The sequence below is a fragment of the Sus scrofa genome, chromosome 13, assembly GCF_054392235.1.
Source record: "Sus scrofa isolate SSC_HxYL_T2T_F1_AM1 chromosome 13, Sscrofa_HxYL_maternal_Yorkshire_Landrace_v2.0, whole genome shotgun sequence".
Lineage (NCBI taxonomy): Eukaryota > Metazoa > Chordata > Mammalia > Artiodactyla > Suidae > Sus > Sus scrofa.
In genome coordinates this window covers 65,595,388-65,617,008 of record NC_139395.1, presented here as the reverse complement: position 1 = coordinate 65,617,008, position 21,621 = coordinate 65,595,388, and the positions used below count along the sequence as shown (strand labels likewise).

General features: G+C 40.8%; 1 protein-coding gene and 1 long non-coding RNA gene across 20 annotated transcripts in view; both read left to right on the top strand.

The window, feature by feature from the left end:
- Positions 1-21,621, top strand: part of FRMD4B (FERM domain containing 4B) — a 376,886-nt gene that overhangs the window by 197,775 nt on the left and 157,490 nt on the right. For 4 of the 19 annotated variants that reach the window (XM_084988980.1, XM_084988972.1, XM_084988965.1 and 1 more), the window contains exon 1: positions 11,111-11,208. The exons of 14 other annotated variants lie outside the window; for them this stretch is intronic. Coding sequence is in view for 3 of the 5 variants with exons in the window: in XM_084988972.1 (XP_084845098.1) it covers positions 11,185-11,208 (24 nt within the window). In the remaining 2 variants the exon portion in view is untranslated. Of the gene's footprint in view, positions 1-4,266; positions 4,441-11,110; positions 11,209-21,621 lie in introns of those variants that run through there. One more of the 19 variants, XM_084988969.1, reaches the window with a different exon arrangement.
- On the top strand, positions 15,748-21,017 carry LOC146397379 (uncharacterized). The gene is made up of 2 exons (XR_014823517.1): positions 15,748-17,128; positions 18,046-21,017. It is a non-coding gene; the product is annotated as an uncharacterized LOC146397379 (long non-coding RNA).

Here is a 21,621-nt window from a genome sequence, read left to right as displayed (position 1 = left end):
CTAAACAACATGCTACTAAAAAAAACGTGAGTCAATGAGGAAGTCAAAAAGGAAATTAAAAAACACTCTGAGACAAATGATAATGAAGACCGAGCCATTCAAAATCTATGTATGAGATGCTGCAAAAGCAGTGCTTAGAGGGAAATTAATAGCAATACAGGCCTTCCTCGAAAAAGCAGTAAAATCTCAAATCAACAACTTAACCCCCCACCTAAATGAATTAGAAAAAGAAGAACAAACAAAACCTAAAGTCAGCAGAAGGAAGCAAATCATAAAGATCAGAGAGGAAATCGACAAAATAGAGATTTAAAAAAATAGAAAAAAATCAATAAAACAACTGGTTCTTTGAAAGGATAAACAAAAATTAAAAATTGACAAACCCATGGTCAGACTTACCAAGAAGGGGAGATAAAAAACCCAAATAAACAAAATAAGAAATGAAAAAGGAGAAATCTCAACATTTACTGCAGAAATAAAAACAAAACAAAACCAAGAGAATACTATGAACAATTATATGCCAACAAATTTGACAACCTAGAAGAAATGGACAACTTTCTAGAGACTTACAGCCCATCAAAGCTTAATAAAGAATAAATAGATCAACTGAACAGACTGATCACTAGAAATGAAATGGAATGTGTAAAGAAACACTCCCTACAAACAAAAGTCAAGGACCAGATGGCTTCACAGGCGAATTCTACCAAACACACAAGGAAGAACTTATACCCATCATTCTTAAACTTTTCCAAAAGGTTGAAGAAGGAGGAACATGCCCAAAGACATTCTATGAGGCCATCATCACCCTAATACCAAAACCAGACAGAGATACTACTGAAAAAAGAAAATTATAGACCAATATCTTTGATGAATATAGACACAAAAATTGTCAACAAAATTTTAGCGAACTGAATCCAACAACATTTTAAAAAGATCATACACCACAACCAAGTGGGATTCATCCCAAGTTCACAAGAATGGTTCAGTATACACAAATCAATCAATGTCATATACCACACTGACAAAAGTAAAGTTAAAAACCACAGGATCATCTCAAAGATGCAGAAAAAGCATTTGATGAAGTCCAGCATCTATTCATGATAAACACTCTTACCAGAGTGGGTATAAAAGAAACATACCTTAACATAATAAAAACCATTTATGATAAACCCACAGCAAATGTAATACTCAATGGAGAAAAGCCAAAAGCCTTCCCACTAAAATATGGAACAAGACAAGGATGCCCACTCTCACCACTTTTATTCAACGTAGTAGTGGAAGTCCTAGCCATAGCAATTAGACAAACAAAAGAAATAAAAGTTATCCAATTGGAAGAAAGGTAAAATTGTCACTGTATGCAGATGACATGATACTATATATCTAAAACCTTAAGGACCCCACACAAATACTACTCAAACTGATCAATGAATTCAGCAATGTAGCAGGATACAAGATTAACATTCAGAAATTGGTTGCCTTTCTGTATATTAACAGTGAAATATTAGAAAAGGAATATAAAAATACCATACCTTTTAAAATTACACTTCAAAAAATTAAATACCTAGAAATAAACCTGACCAAGGAGGTGAAAGACTTATATGCTGAGAACTATAAACATTAACATTAACTATAAACATTCCTTAAATTAAGGAAATTAAAGAGGATTCAAAGAAATGGAAAGATATCCCATGCTCCTGGATTAGAAGAATTAATATTGTTAAAAGGGCCATACTACCCAAAGCAATCTACAGATTCAATGCAATCCCTATCAGATTACCCATACAAAATAAAAAAAAAAAAAGATTACCCATACATTTTTCACAGAACTAGAACAAATAATCCAAAAATTTATATGAGATCACAAAAGACCCAGAATTGCCAAAGCAATCCTGAGGAACAAAAACCAGGCAGGAGGCATAACTCTCCCAGACTTCAAGAAATATTACAAAGCTACAGTCATCAAGACAGTGTGGTACTGGTACAAAAACAGACATATGGACCAATGGAACAGAATAGAGAACCCAGAAATAAACCCAGAGACCTATGGTTAATTAATCTTCGACAAATGAGGCAAGAATATAAAATGGGAAAAAGACATTCTTTTCAGAAATTGGTGCTGGGAAAACTGGACAGCCACATATAAATCAATGAAATTGGAACACACCCTCACACCATGCACAAAAATAAACTCAAAATGGCTTAAAGACTTATACATAAGACAAGATACCATCAAACTCCTAGAAAAGAACATAGGCGAAACGTTCTGACATCAACCATACAAGTGTTTTCTTAGGTCAGTCTTTCGAGGCAACAGAAATAAAAGCAAAAATAAGCCAATTGGACCTAATCAAACAGACAAGATTTTGCAAAGCAAAGGAAAACATTAAAAAAAAAAAGACAACCTACAGAATGGGAGAAAATAGCTGCAAATGATGCACCTGACAAAGGCTTAATCTCTAAAATATACAAACAACTTAAACAACTCAACGGCAAAAAAACCCAACAACCCAATTGAAAAATGGGCAGAAGACATGAACAGACATTTCTCCAAAGAAGATATAGAGATGGCCAGCAAGTACGTGAAAAAAAATGCTTAACATCACTAATTATTAGAGAAATGCAAATCAAAACTACTATGAGGTACCACCTCACACCTGTCAGAAGGGCCATCATTAACAAGTCCACAAAGAACAAATGCTGGAGAGGATGTGGAGAAAAGGGTACCCTCCTACATTGTTGGTGGCAATGTAAATTGGTACAACCACTATGGAAAACAGTATGGAGGTACCTCAGAAAACTAAATATAGGACTACCATATGAGCCAGCAGTCCCACTCTTGGGCATATATCTGGACAAAACTTACCTTGAAAAAGACACATGCACCTGTATGTTCATCGCAGCACTATTCACAATGGCCAAGACATGGCAGTAACCTAAATGTCCATTGACAGATGAATGGATTAAGAAGATGTTTTGTGTACATACATACACAAAACAGAATACCACTCAGCCATAAAAAAGAATAAATAATGGCATTTGCAGCAACATGGATAGAACTAGAGATTCTCATACTAAGTGAAGTAAGTCAGGAAGAGAAAGCCAAACACCATATGATATCATTTGTATAGAATTTAATATACAGAAAAGAAGCTCAAGGACTTGGAGAATGGACTTGCAGTTGCCAAGCGGGAAGGGGAGGGAGTGGGATGGACTGGAAGTCTGGAGTTTATAGATGCAAACTATAGCATTTAAAATGGATAAGCAATGAGATCCTGCTTTATAGCACAGGGAACTACATCCAGTCACTTGTGATGGAACATGATGGAGGATGATGTGCGAAAAAGAATGTGTGTATGTGTGTGTGTGTGTGTGTATGACTGGGTCACTTTGCTGTACAATAGAAATTGGCAGAACAATGTAAATTAACAGTAACTGAAAAAATAAAAAAAACTGAGCTTTAGCTTATTAAAGCTTATTTAAATAGAAAAAAAAGATTAGCTGTGTGTTGATAACTGTTGAAATTGTTGAAACTGACATGGGGGTTCATTATATCAGTCTGCTACTTTTTGTAAGGGTTTGAAATTTTCATCATAAAGTTTTGTTTTGATTTCACAAGAAGACAAAGGGAGAGAAAAGGGGGGAAACAAAACAAAACTAAAAAAAAAAATGAGATTCTGCAGAAATATAGGAAGGAAATCTGACAGCATGCCTGAATGTTAACCTCTAGATGGATTTTTTTCATTGTCTACAATAGCCAAACGTCAAGGCTGTGTTTAAGACTGTAAACTCTGGGTTCAAATCCTGTTCTTCACCAAACTGAGGGGACTTTTCTTACTAGATCTTTTGAGCCTCTGCCTCTCATTTGTAAAGTGGAGATGAACTAGTACCTATTTCATAGGCTTCTTGTCAGGATAAAAGAAGAATTTGTGTAAAGCCTGGGGCACAGCAGCAGACATACGAAGTTGCTCAACCTCACTAATTATTAGAGAAATGCAAATCAAAATTGTAGTGAGTTATCACCTCACACTGGTCAGATGGCCATCATTAAAAAGTCTACAAATAACATACTAAAGAGGGTATAGAGCAAAGGGAACCCTCCTAGACTTTTGGTGGGAGTGTCAATTGATACAAACACTGTGGAAAACAGTATGGAGGTTCCTCAGTAAGGTAAACATAGTACTACCATAGGATCCATCAATCCCACTCTTGGGCATATATCCAGACAAAACTACAGTTCAAAAAATGAGTGCAGCCCTTTGTTTTCTGCAGCACTATTCCCAACAGCCAAGACATGGAAACAACCCAAATGTCCATTGACAGATGAATGGATTAAGAAGATGTGGTACATGTACATAATGGAATACTACTCAGCCCTTAAAAAAGAATGAAATAGTGCCATTTGCAACAACATGGATGGATCTAGATTTTCTCATGCTAAGTGAAGTAAGTCAGAAAGAGAAGAACAAATACCATATGATGTTACTTATATGTGGAATCTAAAATATGGCACAAATGAACCTACTTACAAACAGAAACAGACTCAGACATGAGAGAACAGACTTGAGGTTGCTAGATCAGCATGGCGGGGGTAGGAGAAGAGGGATGGACTGGGAGTTTGGGGTTAATAGATGCAAACTATTACATTTATAATGGATATGCCATGAGGTTCTGCTGTACAGCACAGGGAACTATGTCCAGTATCCTGAGATAGCCAATGATGGAAAATACAATTTAAAAAGAAAATTTTTAAAAGAATGTAAAGCACAGAGCACAGTACTTGGTACCATTTGGCACTCAATAAATGTAGGCTGTTAACTATTTATTCATTGTGCCTTTTAAAATCAGAAAATAAGGAGTTTCCTGGTAATGTAGTGGTTAGGACTTGGTACTTTTCATCGCTGCAGCCTGGGTTCAATCCCTGGTCTGGGAACTGATATCCCACATTAAGTCACTGCACATGGCAGCCAAAAAATAAATAAAGCAGAAAATAAAACAATGAATATATGCACTTTTCAGTGAATGTTGGAGCATTTTTGATGATTTCTGAACTTCACAGGCCTTTCTCTATTCATTTTTCCAAACACAGGAGTGAGATTAGATTTTAGTGTCCATCGCCTGAAAAACTGCACATGCCTTACAGTAAAACCTAATCAAAAGTCATGGCACTCATCTTGTGAAACAGATAGAAAGGAACTCCCCAACCCCCATCCCACAGTGCCTGCCTTTCTCCTTAACTTTTTCATTTCTATTTTTCTGTTTATGGCTAAGAAAGCAAGAGAATCTGTCTAGAAGAAGAAACTTCCCTCTTTTTCTGCCTGGAGGGGAATATGAGTAATGGACTTTTCCATTTGGGTTGTTTTTCTGGACATACTGTACCCCCTCCATCTGCTAAAACATGTGATCCTGAAGGAGACCTTGAGTAAACTGCAAATGTTCCTTATTGGTCAGCGAGGGTGTCCCAGTTTCTAGTAAATTATGAATTTGTTTTCTATATTTGGTTGCTCCTCCTTTTGAAGCAGAAGTTCTATTCATTCAAAATATTAGTTGAGAGATTTCCATGTGCCACATGGTATCGCCCCGCAGAAGGCAGAAATGGTCCTGAACTCAGCGACCCCCTCCCCTCCATCCCATCTCCATTCTCACAGCTGGCAGCTTCTTAACCTCTGGTCCTAGCCTGGAAGCTTGCTCTCACCACCCCGTGCCCTGCATGCCTCTTTATCACATCCTCCTGCTTTGTAGGTTTTATCCTCACCTGGAATTTCATTTATTTTTTATTTCCCGCCCTTCACTGAACATCTCTCCTTTTCACCATTATGTCCCACCTTCTAGCCCAATACCTAGCAGAAGCACCTGCACAATTGGTAGGACCCGGTGCAGATTGAAAATGTGGGGCCCCTTGTTCAAAACATAATAAGAGTGACAGGACAGCCAAGCATTAAACCAAGAGTGGTGCCTTTCTGAGCCTGGCAATCTGTGGGGACTCCACACAGCCATTACTATTAGGCACCTCAAAAATAGTTATTGGAATGAATGCAAATCTAGAGAAAAAAAATTATCAGGGACTCAAGGAAGTCTGGCATCCAGATTGATAAAAGATGGAAAACAGGAACCAGCATGTGTGTAAAAGGGATGCATAATTCTTCAAATGCAGGGTTGATTGTAAGGTTAAAAAAAAAAAAAAAAAGGTAGATCACTCCACTCACCTTGAGAGACATCAAGTCTGGACTATAAATCCCGTGAGGGTCAGGACCATGGTGTTTTCATGATTTCCTTTGCATGGCTTCTGCACATAGGCAGTGCACCATGAATATTTGAAAGGAACTGAATTGTTCTAGAGGCAGAGTTAGAGAAGGATGAGGAGTTATGAAAGTAATATTCTTTTCTTTAATGCCAACCTCACTAAATTTAGGAGATGAGCCAGGCTTAAAGTTTGTCCTTTTAGTTTGTGACAAGGGTTCAGAGCTGTGCTTAGCTGTTGGAGTTTTGGAAAACTGCAGTACATTGTCAGTGTTGAGATTTTATGGTGTGTCTGGCCTTCATTTGGTATTTGAAGTGTTCTGTGATAAAAGTGATAGTTTTGTGATAAATGCAAGGCTGAAGATTTCTAAGACTGTATTTCTTTAAAAATCAGACTATTCTTCCACATATTTTTCCCTAAAGTGATGGACACGCTTCCAAGAGTGGTGAAACCCCCCACAAAGTCACCAGTATACTTGTCCAAGCTCACTAGTGATCATCCAGTTGTGTCACAATTTACATTTTATAGGCATAATGTCACAAATACCCATATTTCTTTTTTTTTTTTTTTTACCTTTTTTTGTCTTTTAGCACCATACCTGTGGCATATGGAGGTTCCCAGGTTAGGGGTCGAATTGGAGCTGTAGCTGCTGGCCTTCACCATAGCCACAGCAACATGGGATCCGAGCTGCATCTGTGACCTACACCACAGTTCACAGCAACACCTGATCCTTAACCCACTGAGCAAGGGCAGGGATCAAACCTTTGTCCTCATGGATACTAACCACTGAGCCATGATAGGAACTCCACAAATACCCATATTTCATTTGGACTTATTCTGGGGATATAATTTCATTTCTTTTTTTCATTTTTTTAAAACTTATTTTATTGAAGTGTAGTTGATTTACAATGTTGTATTTCTAGTTTTATTTTTTTAATTTTAATTCTTTTTCTTTTTTGTTATTTTACAGCTACACCTGTGGCATATGGAAGTTCACAGGCCAGGGATCAAATCGCAGCTGCAGCTGAGGCCCACACCACAGCCGTAGCAACACCAGATCCCAGCTACATCTGCGACTTAACACCAACAGTTGCAGCAATACTAAATACTTAACCCACTGAGCTAGGCCAGGGATTGAACTCACATCCTAACAGAGACAGTGTCAGGTCCTTAATGCACTGAGCCACAATAGGAATTCCTAAAATTTAATTTCATTTTCAATGAGACCTCTTAACAGAGCTGCCCAAGTCTACATTCCTGGCTCCCTAGTTAAGCCCTGCCCAGTGTCTGACTGCCCTGCAGGAGCCTTTTGGAAGAGTAGTTGTTGCAGGTTGGATGTGGAGTGAGGTTTGCTGCTATTCCTATGTGGGCCCTTTATGCAAGTGCTTACTTACACTGACCACAGAGCTCCTATCTGATACCCTACTGCTGCAGGAACTATCCTTTCCCCAAGCCTGAATCCCTGGCACCTTGATCTACCCTGGTCTTTGCCCCTGGAGTGCCACCAAGCTCCCCAATTCTACGTTGATAATCCCCCAACTTGTTGATCATTGTGGGCCACACCCACAGCATATGGAAGTTCCCAGGCTAGGGGTTGAATCAGGGCTGCAGCTGCTGGCCACAGCAACACCATATCCAAGCTACATCTGCAACTTACACCACAGGTCACGGTAACGCCGGATCCTTAACCCACTGAGGGAGGCCAGGGATTGGAACCTGTGTCCTCATGTTACGAGTCAGATTAGTTCTGCTGCACCACGATGGGAACTCCACTGAGCATTGCTGGTCAGCTGACGAAGGGTATCTGATTCCACTTATACTGTCTCCCATGAACTGATGTATTAGATAGGACCTTTTTGTTTGCAAATGAATTTTTTAAATTTAAACTATCTCAGGAGAAGTAGAAATTACAGTGATGCAGATAGTCATTGGAGCCTGCTTCTCTCTACCTCTTCTGTCCGGCCCGAAGTACTCTGAAAGCCCCGGCCCTCATCCCAGCTTCACAATTCTAGAACAAACAAAAAACAAACACACTTCTTCCCTGATCCCTATAACTAGAGAATATGAGGGTAAAGTATTTTTATTGGTTGTTCCTAAATCACATCTTTTTCTTTTTTTTTTTTGGCCGCACCCAAGGCAGGAAGAAGTTCCTGGGCCAGGGATCATGCCTTAGCCAGAGCAGTGACAATGTCAGATCCTTAACCTAAACCACCAAGAAACCCTCTGATTCACATCTTTATGCTTTGATATGGAGTCATGAGGTTAGATCACTTTATTCATTTGGATGGTGCCTTCATAGAAGAGCATAGATCTGTGATTAGGAAATGTGAAGCAGACTTTGGATAGGCAAAAACAGCACACACTCATTCTAATCACCTCCTAGTTTTAATCCTCCTGTGCGCTCCCAAAGCCAGTACCTGACCTTGCCCCAATCCTGTATTTGGTCTATCACCTTAGCTGACACTTCAGGTTGGCCTCGCTTCCAGATTTTAGCCTGTTCTGCTGCCTCGATTCTAAAACTATTAATCAAAATTTGAATTATTCTTCTGTCATGAATATTTCTTACCTTACAATTGGAAATGTCACACTAGTCCTCTCAGTAGACTGTCTAACCTGATGAGAAAAGTCACTGTTTATTGAGTTTTTGATGTTATATATAGCCAAATAGGGGTTCCCCCAAATACAAAGCCACTTCCCCATCTTCTCACTAATAAGATTCAAAACAAATGTTTTAGGACAACGTGAATATTTAAAAGCTTAAGAATGTAGATGAAATAGTCAAATATTTACTTCTAATACTTAAGATCATTTGTCCTATAGATCAGTAATTTGGGTGGTTTCTGTCTTGCACTTTCCCTCTTTATGAAGTAATTTTTGCAGCCTCTTCGCGTGCACCTGTGTGTTGTCCTTGACACAGAAGTCTCTCATTGAGTCACCCTCCTAGCTAACCCAAGCATAGTATCTTTGCTTCTGACTCTGTTGTTTGAGCCACAGCACTTTTTCAGTCTCTGTATGTGATACTTCACTGCGAATATTATTGCATGATATTTTCCCCCTTTTTCCTTCATTTTATAGGTGTATATGCATTGTCTTCCAGTATAAGCACCTACTGCATGGCCTTTTTTTTTTTTCTATTAATTTGTGGGTTTTTAAAAGTTTTATTAAAGTATGGTTGATTTACAAGGTTGTGATGATTTCTCCTATACAACAAAGTGATTCAGTCATACATACACACACACACACCCATTCTCTTTCAGATTCTTTTCTCACAGAGATTATCACAGAACAGTGGGTGGAGTCCTCTGTGCTACACAGCAGATCCTTGTTGGCCAATCGTTCCGTGTTCCTCAGTGTGCATATGCCAATCCCAAACCCCCAGTCCATCCCCCCGCCCCCACACCTGTCCCCTTTGGTAGCCATAAGTTTTTCAAAGTCTGTAAGTGTGTTTCTGTTTAGCAAATAAGTTCATTTGAATCCTTTTTTAGACTCCACATGTAAGTGATATCATATGATGTTTGTCTTTCACTAACTTAATTTAGTATGATAGTTTCTAGGTTCAGAATGCATGGCCTTTTCAAGTAGTGTTTAAGTAACGTATTTCTTCTAACATTCAACCTCTCCAATTGAGAGTTCACATGCCCGCAATAATTACTGACTCTGTTAAATTCTTTACCACCTTCTCTACTGATTTCACCGTGTGACCTGTAGAAGCATCCAAACGTGGCACTGAATGACGTCGTTTCAAGCTATGGTGTCTTCCCCAAATAGTACATTATAGTTCGAAGTAATTGGAGTCTTTAAAAGGACTTGAAGTCAAGGCTACACTCTTATTTCTGGGGGAGAAGAGTTTTTTTGGAGGAGAGGGTACCTCACCTTTTATCTATGTACATAAATTTTGCCTGCCAAAATTTTTGTGCTTTGTATATATTATCTCATTTAATTCCTCCAATACCCCTAGTGAAATTGAGATTTTTATCCCCATATTACTGAGGGGCAAACAGATTCTCCAAGCGGTCAGGTAACTTTCCCAAGAACATATAGTGACAAAACACCAAGTTTGTCTGACTCGAGAACTCATGTTCTTAGCCATACCACACACTTACGTACAATTCCAGAAGGTTCTTTTTTCAGATGGGAGAAGCATGGTACCACGTCACAAGTGCTTATTTAACCATTCTAAAAATAGCAAGTGGATTTATTATTTTTCCTGGATTCTGTATATTTTTCTCTCTGCTTCACCTTGAAATATAATGGATTTTGATTATTCCCCACCCAGTCAGTAATTTCAATAGTAATGATTCTGTTAAATGCAAACAAAGTAAATCCTTTTTGGGACCATAGTGATCCTGCCAAGATTTTCTGTGTCTGGCTAGCATCACTGATGGTGACTGATCTTACGAAGGTTATCCACTGGAATTCTGAGTTTCCTTTTGAGTGTAAAAGCTATTGGCATTAAATGGCTGTGAGTGGCACAGTTGAGTTAAATCTTATTTCTGTTTGCATTCATTAAGTTCCCTGCCCTGTTCAGAATGCGGACAGATTGAAGAGCTGAAATCAAAGTTCGGATTCTTAGATGGCATGGCCCATCTCTGAATTATTATCCAACTCAGACCATGCATTATTAATGAAGTAAACAACATTTCATCATGTGTTTTAAACACGTTAGGAAGAGAGGCTTTTGGTGGCCAAAAAAAATAGCAGAAGTTTTTGGTGGTTGTAATTTTTTTTTCCCATTGCTCTCCTGACTCATGTTGAAAGGCTTTTGTTTCTAATCAAAGCAACAAACGGTAAGGTCATTTCCTTGCGATTATATGGTAGCGGAAGGCGTCGGGGTTTTTAGGTCCCTACTTCCACCGGCTTGTATTTGGAGAACACACACACACACACACACACCACAAGCGCTTAATACATGTGTTCTTTGTCCTGTCTGTTCTCTCCAGTCCCTTTAAATGAGCCGAGATCATGGTTCAGAGGTAAGAACAATTTCTCTTATTCTCTTTTGACTACAGACAGTGTAAAAATGCTCCTTGGGCTCTTCCTGGCATTTCTTAGAGAATCACGGGCAGATTTTAATATTATAGTGGGGTGGACAATCTTAAGCACTAATATTCCAGAACCCAACTTCAGAAAAGGAAACTCAAAGAAATGTTTGCCTTCGCTCTTTGCAAAGAGTTATTCCTTCCCCTAAAAGAGTTGGATCTGCTCCAGTTTGATACCCAAGTGAAGATCGTCCTTAACGCTCATCTTTTGGAGGCTTTTCCTGTCATTGTTTTAAATGTTATCTCTGCTCCCATAAAGGTCTTAAAAGGCTAATTTCTTGTTTTTTTACTTTAGACTTTGGTAATTATTGTTGAAGTGTATAGTTCCACCTCACTGTCCCCCTCCCCAATTCCACCCACTACCATTCTCTTTCATTTCTTTCTTTTTATTTCATTGTATTTTTAATTATAAAGACTTGAGCTCTTTTACGGATGAGGAAAGGACAGGGAAAGGGCAGGAACGGTGTCAGTAAACAGCACGAAAATGCCTTGAGATTTGCAGTTGTTAATCATCTCCTCAATGAAGTGTGTTTGGAGCCTTCTCTCTGTGAGCGTTTGGCAGCAAAAATCCTGTGGGGGACTCGAACTCTTTGGTAGCTTTTTTTTCTAAAAAGACCTTTTAATGTTCATCCTTGTCTTGCCTTGAGACAGAAGCAGGAAAATTGAATTCCGTCCCCCAGTCTAGTTTACAGTGAAGATTTTATGTGATCAGAATTCAACAGCTCAAGGTAGAGACCTCGGAAATGATGTTGAGTTGGGGGGGGGGATGGCTGTCAAAGTTAATTAATAAAACTTTTATGATTTGTCAGAGGAAGTCCTACATCCTAATTAAAGGGAAGCTTTTTTTTTTTTTCTTTCCTCCCTTATAATGTGGTTATGGTAAACTCATCAAATCCAATTCTGTGTGTTCATTCCCCCCCCCCCGCCTCCATGGGTAGATATTGGAGTGGAGGAGGGGAGGAAAATCTGGGTAGACTTGAGAAAACAAAGGAAATTGTCTCATCCAGGAGGCTGCAAAGCTCTAGGGTATAGAAGGAAGTCTGTGGAGGAAGTGGGTAGGATTGGGTAGAGAAAAGAAACGTCAAGGAAATAAATTTATCACAGTAGGGGCTGGGATAGTACCCTCTTATCATATGCTAACACAATAGTGTGGCCTTAGAATTAAGTCATTTGTCTCTAATAAATTAGTCCCATCTAAAGGTATCTAATGAGCTGAAAGAGGAAAAAGGGATATAATTGTATCCAAGATATGTATCCACGACGTGAATTCTCAGTGGGTATTACAGTGACCCAGAGCTTCACATTAGATGATCCTCTTCTTCAGATAAAGCCATAGCATCTCCAAGGAAATGGTACCATCTTATAATGCAGCCCTTTCAGGAATCTGAAACTACATCTCTCAGCAAAGGTCTAAAATATTCCCAGACATCCCAAATTCCACTCTGGAACATATTCCCTGTGTTCCAATGCACAATTTATGTGGTCCTTCATTTGCAGAATCCAGGAAATTGTGACTGCTGGAATGGAGGTTCCTGCAGTCAAGTATACTGCCCCTACCCCCACCCCCCGTGGAGAGAGTGCTCAGTAACTATGTTGGAAGAGTGGGGCATGAGTGCTGGACAAATACCATTGGTTGAGTAGAGTTGTTAAATGTATTTATGCCATGGAATATTGGAGCTGAAAGGAATCTTGTAAATCACTTTTTCCAGTCCCCTCATGCTGTGACTGAGGAGATTAAAATCCAGGGTACTAGAGGAATTTTCCTAAAATCTCCTATCTCATTAGAGGCAGGGCACAGCTTAGGCGCCCTCTCTCCTGCATCCTGATTCTGTACTCTGTCACCACTGTGCTGTTTCTAGGACCAGCTGATTGTATTGTCTCATGGCCAGCATCTCTGCATTTCATGCAGCATGAGTTTCTTCTCATGCACTCTTTTCTATAGAGTGCATGAGAAGCTTCTATAGAGCTGCGTCCCAAATGAACTTCTGCTTATCCTGTGCTGTTTCCAACTGCTGGCAGAAACCAGTGGGCAGGGACATGAAAGACCCCGAGAAAAAGAGCCAGCAGTCCTGTCACTAGTCATAACAAGCTGTAGTACTAGGGGAAAATGTGCTGAAACACTTTCTCTTTGCTTTGAAAATATTGTCGGATCCTGAATATATTAGTTAGCTCTTGGCAAAGGCCTATTTCAAGATTATCCTTCAAGTATGAGACTTTTCTTAGGCCCTGGTCTGGGTTCCATGAAACTCCAGTTAACAATTTTTCTTGCTTAATGTTGGAAAACTATGAACATTTTTAAATGAAAGAGTTTTTCTAAACTGGAAAGATTAAGCTGAGTACAGGTAAAATATGCATTAACATATGTTAGTATAATCTGGCTAGATGAGGTAAACAGTTTATCATTCCATTAAAAGCAGTCAATGTAAAGAAAAAGTATTGGACACATACTTTTTATTTTAGATGGTTTTTTCCCCCTCCCTTAAACTAAACCTTTGCAGATGGGGCTGTAAAGTACATGTTCACGTCTGTCCTCTTGTCTTGACTTATTTCCCCTTTTGGTTTTCTTTTCTTCTGTCCTCCCAGGTTAGAATGCACAAGTCAGCAGAGTTTGTACTTGGTTTTTTTTCTTTCAAGCTTTTACTCTGTACCAGTGTTTCTCTGAGAGATATTTGTATTCAGGTTTTCCAATCAGGAATGGGATTAATGCAGAAGCTGACCTTCCACAATAGAAAAATCTTTATCTGAAGAGCAGTGTGAGAGAAAACTGGTTTCCAGGACTAAGTCTGCCACTGACTGATAAACTCTCTGGCCTTGCGGAGCTGGTTTTTCCTAGCCATGCCTCCAAACCCACAGCTGTTGGTGAAGAAGTGAGTCTATTGTTGAGGCTTCTTTTCAGCTTCAAAAAAAGGCTCTAATTTTGTGAAGTAACTACAGATTCTTTACAGATCAATTACAACTGCATCTCCTTCTCTATGACCCTCCCTCTCCCTCTCTTCATTCCTCTCTTCCTCCGTCTTTCCTTCTCTCCCTTCTTTCTTCCTTTCCACTGTTATTTTTCTTTTCCCATAAAAAATCCAGAGCATGGATTCCAGTGACTCACATGCCAGTAGAGCCAGAGTCAAGTCCATGAGTAGGAGCAAAGTTGGAAATGGAGAAATCCCCCACACTGCCGACTGGAGTCAGATCAAGAGATGCTACCCAGGAAGAAATCTGGACCTTGTGGGTAATGGATACATCTCCTGTCTGGAAATTAGAGTCTGTTCCTTGGATTCCAAATTCCTTAGAAGTCAATCCATAATTCCGGGTGTGTCCTGCACCAGCAGTGTGCCAGCCTTGGGCTTACAAAGGTGAATGAGATGCAGCTGCTCTGTAAAGCCCCTACCAGTGTGTGTGTGTGTGTGTTGGGGTGGGGTGGGGCACATGGGAACTCTCCAGTGATTCCCAGTAGCTCTTCTAACCTTGACTTTTAGTTCATTTGCCTCTAACTCTTGGAGAGTGGAAAAGCTATTGACATGGGATGACTGTGAGTAGCAGAGTTTCATTAATACAATTTTGAGGCTAAATAATTAAACTGGTGGATATATTTAGGTAGAAATGGAATACTGTCAACAATAGCAAACAGTGACATCCTAAAGCATTTAGTTCACTGGTAAAGATTCTCTTTTTTGTAGGCTCTATGCGAATGAAATAGGAGTTCCCTGGTGGCTCAGTGGGTTAAGGATCGAGCATTGTCACTGCTGTGGCTTAGGTCACTGCTGTGGTGCAAAATTGGATCCCTGGCCTGGGAATTTCCACATGCTGCTGAGGGTCTAGCCAAAAAAAAAATAATAATAATGGAGGAGAAATTAAACATATCTTAGCACATAAATCCTGCTCGTCCTCTTAAAAAATGAGTGGCCCCTTGAGCCTTAGGATAGTCACAATTAAACTGAACTTATTAGGTTGTTGAGGGGATTAGAGCTAGCCTCTGGTTCTGAAGATATACCTGGTAAATGGCAGTCAATATTACTAAATAATGTTATCATACATCTATCCCAGTACAGCAAGTAAAGGCAATGGTGTCATGAAAATATGTAAATACCAACAGAAGATTAAGTGTACAAGGTAATGGATGAGTCATTTTTTTCAGGGCCCTTCATGTTCATGAGAGCATCAGTATGACCCAGTTATTCATTAGCTTACATCTTATCATGGTCAGGATATCCATCAGCCTTCTGTCTTTTTGGACACATGAGATCACTTGACCCTGCAGACGTTTGTCTGGATTTCATAGGGCACAGGTTCACAAATAAGTAATCTGTTGCAGGCTGCCCATTGCAGACTTTGGTCTTGGGTTGGAGGTCAAGTGTTCATCTTTTTAAGGATTTAGTTCTAAACCATTTTAAAGACATGGGCCCAATATACAAATCTAAGGAAAGCTATAGTACATCTTCCTGGAAAGATTCTCACAAACACATTTTTTCTGTACTTTAGTGAGAGTCTATTTGCACACCCTTCTACTCCCACTAATAGGCAGATAAGAGATCCTGGATCCTGGCTGAAGAAATGGAATAAATGTGAGTATCTTTCAGAAAAATGGTGAAAAACTAAGTGTGTGTGACTCCAAAGAAATGAGTTTTTCTGGAACTCTTTAGCACTTAATCTTATTTGAGCCCCCTAGAAGTGTGGGGTCCTGGACCTCTTTAGCACTTAATCTTATTTGAGCCCCCTAGAAGTGTGGGGTCCTGGACCTGACATGGGCTCCATAGAAGGTATTGAGAACCTAAGAGCTAGTCCTGCCCCTTCTTCCTCTGCAGCTGTTTATACTGCTCCTCAGAGAGGAGTTGTATCTTTACTGACAACCAGGGCCTATAGGACGCCACCTCCCTCTTGGTACTTGGCCTTGTGTTGAGTTGAGAGTAAGGTCACTCTAGTGGGACCTGAAAGTAATTGCTCTGTTCACCATTAGAACCGTCACCTGGCTTGAGGGATTCATCTGAAAATCTGCAGAGATTTCACAGTAACCACTGTGTTGTAGTGGGAACACTAGGAGCTTGTTCGTAGTAACCATGCACTTCCCCCAGTGCTCACCTCCGAGGCAAGCACCCCTCATTCTTGGAACAAGTACTGGGGTCCATCCGGCCACAGATCTTACATTGCATTATCCTTTTTCCCTTGTTTTTAAAAGAAACTACTCATCAACTAGGGTCAGCTCTTAAATATTGTATATGGAAAAAGAAGACTCCCTTGTGCTTTCAGTTTTTAAAAAATGAATAAGCAGCTCTGTTTTATTCATCCAGCAGTTACTTATTGAGCAGCTGCTTTTGTAAGATGCTTGCTCAGGGCCCAGTGGTTAAGAAGGCAGATGTGGTCCTTGGAGGCAGATAGTATATAACAAAGTACATCACTATTTTATTACAATGTGAAAAGTGCTGAAAAAGAGAGGTATAGGGAGCTAAAAGAACAAATAACACATAACACATAGAGTCAGGGTCCATAGCCCACAGCTCTTCCAGACACTTTGTGTATCAGCTTATTCAAACCTCATAGCAAGGCACCAGTGCTCTTTCCATTACGCAGATCAGGGAACAGAGTCACAGCAACATGAGTTTATTTGCCCATGTGATGCCAGCTGTCTAAATCAGGATTTGAACCCTGGGTGATCCGACATCAGAGTCTTCACTCATAACCACTACACAATGGCTTTTATGAGAAAGTCACTTTTTTCTTTTTATTAAAGTATAGTTGAGTTACAATGTTGTGCCAATTTTTACTGTACAACAAAGTGACCCAGTCATACATATATACTGATTCTTTTTTTTTTTTTTTTTTTTTTTTGTCTTTTTGCCTTTTCTAGGGCCGCTTCTCGAGGCATGTGGAGATTCCCAGGCTAGGGGTCTAATCGGAGCTGTAGCTGCCGGCCTACGCCAGAGCCACAGCAACTCGGAATCCGAGCCACGTCTGCGACCTACACCACAGCTCACGGCAACGCTGGATCCTTAACCCACTGAGCAAGGCCAGGGATCGAACCCAAAACCTCATGGTTCCTAGTCAGATTCGTTAACCACTGCACTGTGATGGGAACTCCCCTATACAGATTCTTTTTCTCATATCATCCCCTATCATGCTCTATACCAAGAAATTGAACACAGTTCCCTATTCTATACAGCAGGACCCCCTTGGCCATCCATTCTAAATGTAATAGTTTGCCTTTACTAACCCCAAACTCCAAGTCCATCGCCCTCCCCCCTTCCTCCCTCTTGGCAACCACAAGTCTGTCCTCCATGTCTATGAGTCTGGAGGAACTCACCTTTAATCTGTGTTTTTAAGGATCAGCTGGTTTAGCCAGGCACTTTCCAAATCCCCTCATGCTTTGAGGTGGAAAGAAGCTCAGACAGAGGAAGAACTGGAAGGGGGCCAGTGTGACTAGAGAATGAGGGGAAGAAGTACAAGACCAGGGGAGGGGTGGGCAGGGAACAGGTAGTGCAGGGCTAGGTGGGCTGCATGGGCAATGGGTGCTTTCTTCTAATGGAATTAGGTCTGCTCCCAAGCTAAACTCCTTGGTCAAGAAAACCCTCTCTGGAACCTCCCATTCCTGTGAGGTCAAACCGTAGAGGGGAGTTCTCCTGACCTGGCTAGATTATTTCAGATCCATTTACCTTTGTATATATACAGAGCATCCTGGGAGTTCCCTCTGTGGCTCAGCAGTAATGAACCCAACTAATATCCATGGAGTTGCAGGTTTCATCCCTGGCCCTGCGCAGCGGGTTAAGGATCCAGTGTTGCCATGAGCTGTGGTGTAGGTCACATACGTGGCTCAGATCCCATGTGCTGTGGCATAGGCCAGCAGCTGCAGCTCTGGTTCAACCCCGAGCCTGAGCCTGGGAGTTTCCATGTGCCGTGGGTGCAACCCTTTAAAAAAAAAAAAAAAAAAAAAAAAGCATACTGCTTGAAGATGTTTTATCTCTGTTATCAACCTTTCTCATTGGTGTCTTCTCCAAACCCAAATGTTTTCCAGGGCCTGAAGAACTACATTTTTTATAGTGGTCTGTGCAGCTACTTAGCCTCTGTGGCAGGTTCAATAGTCATCATTATGGAGGCTAACACAGAATGGCAGGCACAGTGTTGGATGCTTTCTACTCCTTCTCGTGTTTCAGCCTCAATTCCATGAGGTAGATAGTATTATATCCGTATTTTTCATAGAACTGATTTACAGGGGTTAAATGACTTGCCCAGGATCCCACCAGTTACTTGCTGGAGTTAGGTCTTAATCCAAGGTTACCTGATGACAAAGTCCATGCTTAACCCTGCGTATCTCACTTCCTGTTTTACAGATGTAAAAACTCTCCAAAGTTAATTATAGAACTGATTCTAAACCTCAGATTTCACATGAAGTTTTATTTGCCAGGCCAATGTTAAATCTCATAGGAAAACTGAAAAAGAAAGGACATTGACTAGAACACCATGGACCTTCACCATGACCCGAAGCAGCCTTGCAGCAAGTTACAGACTTACCAGCCCACCAAGATAGGTTACCAAGCCACCCCCGACCCCACCCACTGAATTGGTATCACTAGCAAAAATAGTGGAGTCAAAAAGGGGTGGGAGAATCTTTATTTCAATGTTAACCGTAGGAGTTTGGAAGAGAGAATTGGAAATAAAACAGAATAGTTTAAATATTTATTATAAATAAGTAATAGTTACTATATGCCAAGCACTGTGCTTTATGTGTATTCACTCAGTCCCTACAACGAGCTGATACACTTGGTCATATTTTTCTTTTCTTTTTATGGCCACACCTGTGGCATATGGAAGTTCCTGGGCAAGGGGTCGAATCAGAGCTGCAGCTGCTGGCCTACACCACAGCCATAGCAACACTGGATCCTTTAGCCACTGAGTGAGGCCAGGGATTGAACTCTTATCCTCACGGGCACTATGTCAGGTTCTTAATTAACCCACTGAGCCACAATGGAAACTATCTCCTTGGTCATATTGGTATCTCCGTTTAATAGATGAGGACCAGGGCATCAGTCTTTTCTGTCTTCGCTTCTTTCTTTGATTTTTGCCACCCCACCCCCAGTCTCATCTCTTTGTAATAACCAGAGATACCTTTTAAAAATGTCCTCAGATCTTATTTCCCCCATGTGTACAAGTTTCCAGTGGCCTCCCACTGCATTTGGAATAAAACCCCTACCCCTTCCTGTGACCCATAGTGCAATCAGTGAGATAGCCCAGTGGTTTTCAAACTTCAGCTTGCACAGAGTGACCAGGAGGGGTGGCTAAAACACAGATGGTTGGGTGCCACTCCATTTCTAGTGCGCTCCAGTTAATACTGACACTGCCAGTGCAGGACCCAATCTTGAAAACCAATGATGAGCCCCTCATTAACTCTCTGACCTTGTCTGGTACCAAGCTCCAGCCACATTTGTTGCCTTTTTTTCCCTAAACTTCCTATGCCTTGTTGGATGACTTTAAGGAGCATGAAAATGGGTTCTTGGCAGGGGGGGGGTGGAGGCAAAAATTAAAACCTTACATATTATAATAACTTATGGCCCTCAAAAACTCCACTCTACTCAGCAGATATGCAGTATATCTGTGGCATTAAAATTTCATGAAGGAGGAGAGCATAAGGGGAAAATATATGTCTAAAGAAGCTCCTTAAGAGTATAACAATGAAAAAAAAACCTGAACAACAAAACTTAAACAAATGAAGCATATTCCTGCCACAAGACCTTTGTACTCATTAGGCCTCTGTCTGGAAGGTTCTTTCTCCAGGTCTTCCCAAGTCCAACTTCTCATCCTATTCATCTCAGACTTTTCTCTGCAGGCTTATTGTAAAGTTCTCCAACTCTTTAAAAGTGCTTTTCTTGCAGTTCCCGCTGTGGGGCAGTGGGTTGACAGTCCAACTGTGACAGGTCACTGTGGAGGCTTCGGTTCAATCCCTGGCCAGGTGCAGTGGGTTGAGGGATCAGGCGCTGCTGCTGCTGCTCGGAATCTGTCCCTGGGCTGAGAACTTCCATATGCTGAGGGTGTGGCCATTAAAAAAAAAAAAAAAAATGTGCTTTTCTCGTCACTGACTTCAGTTGCTTCAGGGACTAACAGGGTGAGCCCTCAAAGCAGCCAGGACTCTGCTGAGGGAGCATCGCAGATTTAGCAAAGCACCTGTGGATTCAGAAAGCACATCCTCTTTACAATTCTTTTTTTTTTTTTTTAAGGCTGCACCTGAGGCGTATGGAAGTTTCCAGGTTAGGGGGCAAATTGAAGCTGCAGCTGAGGCCACGGCCACAGCAACACCGGATCCAAACCGTATCTGAGAGCTACACTGCAGCTCGCAGCAATACCAGATCCTTAACCCACTGAGCCACAATGGGAACTCCTCTAGTTACAGTTCTAATTGAAGCCTTCCCAGTGTACACAAGAGGAGGCATTGCATTCAGGAGCCCGCTTATACTTTAGGGTTTATTTTTAAAACCTTTACTTTTTTGGTGGATAATGCTATAAGGGCAAGGAGGTGGTTTGGGGCAGTAGAAAGAAGGAACGCTATGTCTATCTCTATGTCTAGCTGTGTGATCACAGAGAAATCACATCCCTTCATTGAGCCTTCATGGTCTCATCTGTAAAGCAGGGACATGACAAATGAAGTATACTCTGCAAAAATACTGAATCACTCTGCTGCACACTGGAAACTAACATAATATTGTAAATTACCGATACACTTCAGTTTTAAAAAGAATAAAAAGGATATGAATTAACAAAGAAAAAAATAGGGATATGATACTTCTGTCACATCAAAACTTGTTGTAGGAATTCCTGAAGTGGCACAGTGGGTTAGGAATCCAACTGCAAAGGCTCAGGTCACTGTGGAGGTGCAGGTTCGATCCCCAGCCTGGCTTAGTGGGTTAAAGGATCTGGCATTGCCACAGATGCTGAGGTTCAGATTCAGTCTCTGTCCTGGGAACTTCCATATGCCCAAGGTGCAGTCATAAAACAGGCAAACAAAACACTTGTAAAATTTAAAAGGAGAAATAGAGGCAAAGGCACTTTGAAAGTTTAAAGGACGTCAGACAGCCAAGGTATATTATTACTGCAACATTCAGACCAAGTTTATACATGGCCTGAGCTACTTGCTTTTTTCCCTTCCCTAGGGTTCGCCACCCATTCAGCACCTGAACATGGCCTTGGAGAACACCCACCCTGAATGAGTCTGTAGCAATTGCCTGGTTTTTATTAGTGAAAAGCACAATAATAGTAAACATTATTACCATTTGTAAAGTGTGCACCTGCTAAGCATTTTGTTTATTATCTCATGTGACAGTTCCCCCCCTCCCCGCACCCCTTCCCCGCACCGCCCCTCCCCGCACGCACCCA